At 46.8% G+C, this 1,685-nt stretch overlaps 1 protein-coding gene across 1 annotated transcript; it reads left to right on the forward strand.

Moving 5' to 3' along the window:
- Window positions 1–224: 224 nt before the first annotated feature.
- LOC147427495 (uncharacterized) lies at window positions 225–795 on the forward strand. The gene is made up of 2 exons (XM_086497663.1): window positions 225–342; window positions 450–795. The coding sequence occupies exons 1-2, from the start codon at window positions 288–290 to the stop codon at window positions 704–706; spliced, it is 312 nt and encodes a 103-aa protein (XP_086353789.1). The 5' UTR covers window positions 225–287; the 3' UTR covers window positions 707–795.
- The last annotated feature ends 890 nt before the right edge of the window (window positions 796–1,685 follow it).

Genomic DNA, 1,685 nt, shown 5'->3' on the forward strand with positions numbered 1-1,685 from the left:
GTCTACTGTAGACGACCTTGTTATGTTACTTTTGGAAATTGTAAAAGTTGGTCGGGAATGTAGCCACCCACTTGGCAAACTTTTTGTTTCTAAGTTGCTTGCAAGCTTGGCATGCCCGCCCAAGTGTGAAAGCTACCTAAGCTAATGGCATGTGAGTGCGCGCCTACCTACAAAAGAGGGAGAAAGTCGCACGCACATAATAATAAAGTCAACGAAGGAGAGATGGCCGACAAGCGACCATATTAATAAGCGTAGAAAGAGGGTTTCTGGGATAGAGCCTTGGCGTCATGGCACACACTCGCGCAATTCTGCTGCTCCTCCTGCTTCTCGGATGCGCCGCAGGTAGCTCTCTCTCTCTCTCTCTCTCTCTCTCTCTCTCACACACACACACACACACACACACAGAGCTCCTGTATAAGGTCGTCCCTTGTATTGTTTGGCTATGGCAGCTGGCAGCGCCGCCTCTGATGCTGCAGCAAGTAGTGGTGGCGGTGCAGACGGGATAGTATGCCCGCTCTTCTGCTTGGAGAATGTGAAGTACAGCAAGTGCAAAAGCTTGGGGCCCCATAAGCGCTTACCCGCCGCCTGCAACTGCTGCTTGCTGCGCCGTGCCCTCCTCGAATCCTCACCTCGCTACTCTGCCCGAACCCCATCCAAATGCTCCCTTCACCTCTCTCATGGAAAAGTCGTCCGCTGCGACTTTTAAATGTACACAGACCAATCTGAGACCATAATAAGCACCTCTTTTTACATGCTTGTCATCATAAATGCATCAATTTATGAACTTTAAAGTTTTTAGTGTGTGTTATTTTTCTTCCCGCAAACAGATTTTTGCCTTGAGGTAGTGGTCAAGCTGTGCATATTTTTTTTATTTTCATTTTTTATAGCAAAACTCACAATTGTGAGTGAATTATATTGAACAGGCCAAAAAATTACAAGGTCTTGTCATGCTCATGTTGAGCCATGACATCATCTAAGGACTATAATTACATCGGCTATCAGGCTATCAGGGCGGCCAACCCCACCAACCCGCCCCCTCCTCCTCGATACACAAGGTCCATAAACTTGTCCTTATGAGATCTTTTATTTATCGATGGCCAAGATTTTCTCTCATCCTAGTCATTCCATCTGCCGACAACAAGGCACAAGTAGTCCTAGACCAATCCTCTGAGTGTTGCTTGCGCCCGAGCGTCCATATTAGCACTTTGCTTTCTTGAGTAATTTCTGTGAAGCTTGCCACCTCAAAACCTCCTTCAAACACACGGCGGTTCCTTGTCTGCCATACGTTATGTAAGAAGAAGTATATGATGATTTGAGTGCTGATGAGGAGGGCAGGACTTCCTGAATTCTTACCTCCAAGGAATAGGTCAGTCTTGAAGAAACTAATTTTCCATGTTCTTTGGACCCACTTGCATATTTTCCCTGCGAGGCCTTTAATAGTTGGGCAATCCATGAATAGGTGGGCCAGATCTTCACTAGCCATCCTGCACCCCAAGCATCGATCTGACCCAATCCCTCTCTCTTGAATCTTCATCCCCGTCGATAGAGCACCCCAAATTACCTTCCGTAGAAAAACCTTCATGTGCTACGGAACCTTTGGCTTCCATATGTTCTCCATTACTTGCTCCCACCTTTCCTCCGGCCATTGCTTTTTCCATAGCTTGTTAAGGGGTCTAGACCAATTC

Source organism: Adiantum capillus-veneris, chromosome 23, assembly GCF_014529385.1.
Source record: "Adiantum capillus-veneris isolate H3 chromosome 23, ASM1452938v2, whole genome shotgun sequence".
NCBI classification, from domain to species: domain Eukaryota; kingdom Viridiplantae; phylum Streptophyta; class Polypodiopsida; order Polypodiales; family Pteridaceae; genus Adiantum; species Adiantum capillus-veneris.

What these genes read in the sequence shown, in the direction of transcription:
- LOC147427495 (XM_086497663.1), top strand. Translation starts at nt 288, where the DNA reads ATGGCACACACTCGCGCAATTCTGCTGCTCCTCCTGCTTCTCGGATGC. An exon ending in GCTTCTCGGATGCGCCGCAG is followed by an intron (nt 343 to 449) that starts GTAGCTCTCTCT and finishes TGGCTATGGCAG; the next exon opens with CTGGCAGCGCCGCCTCTGAT.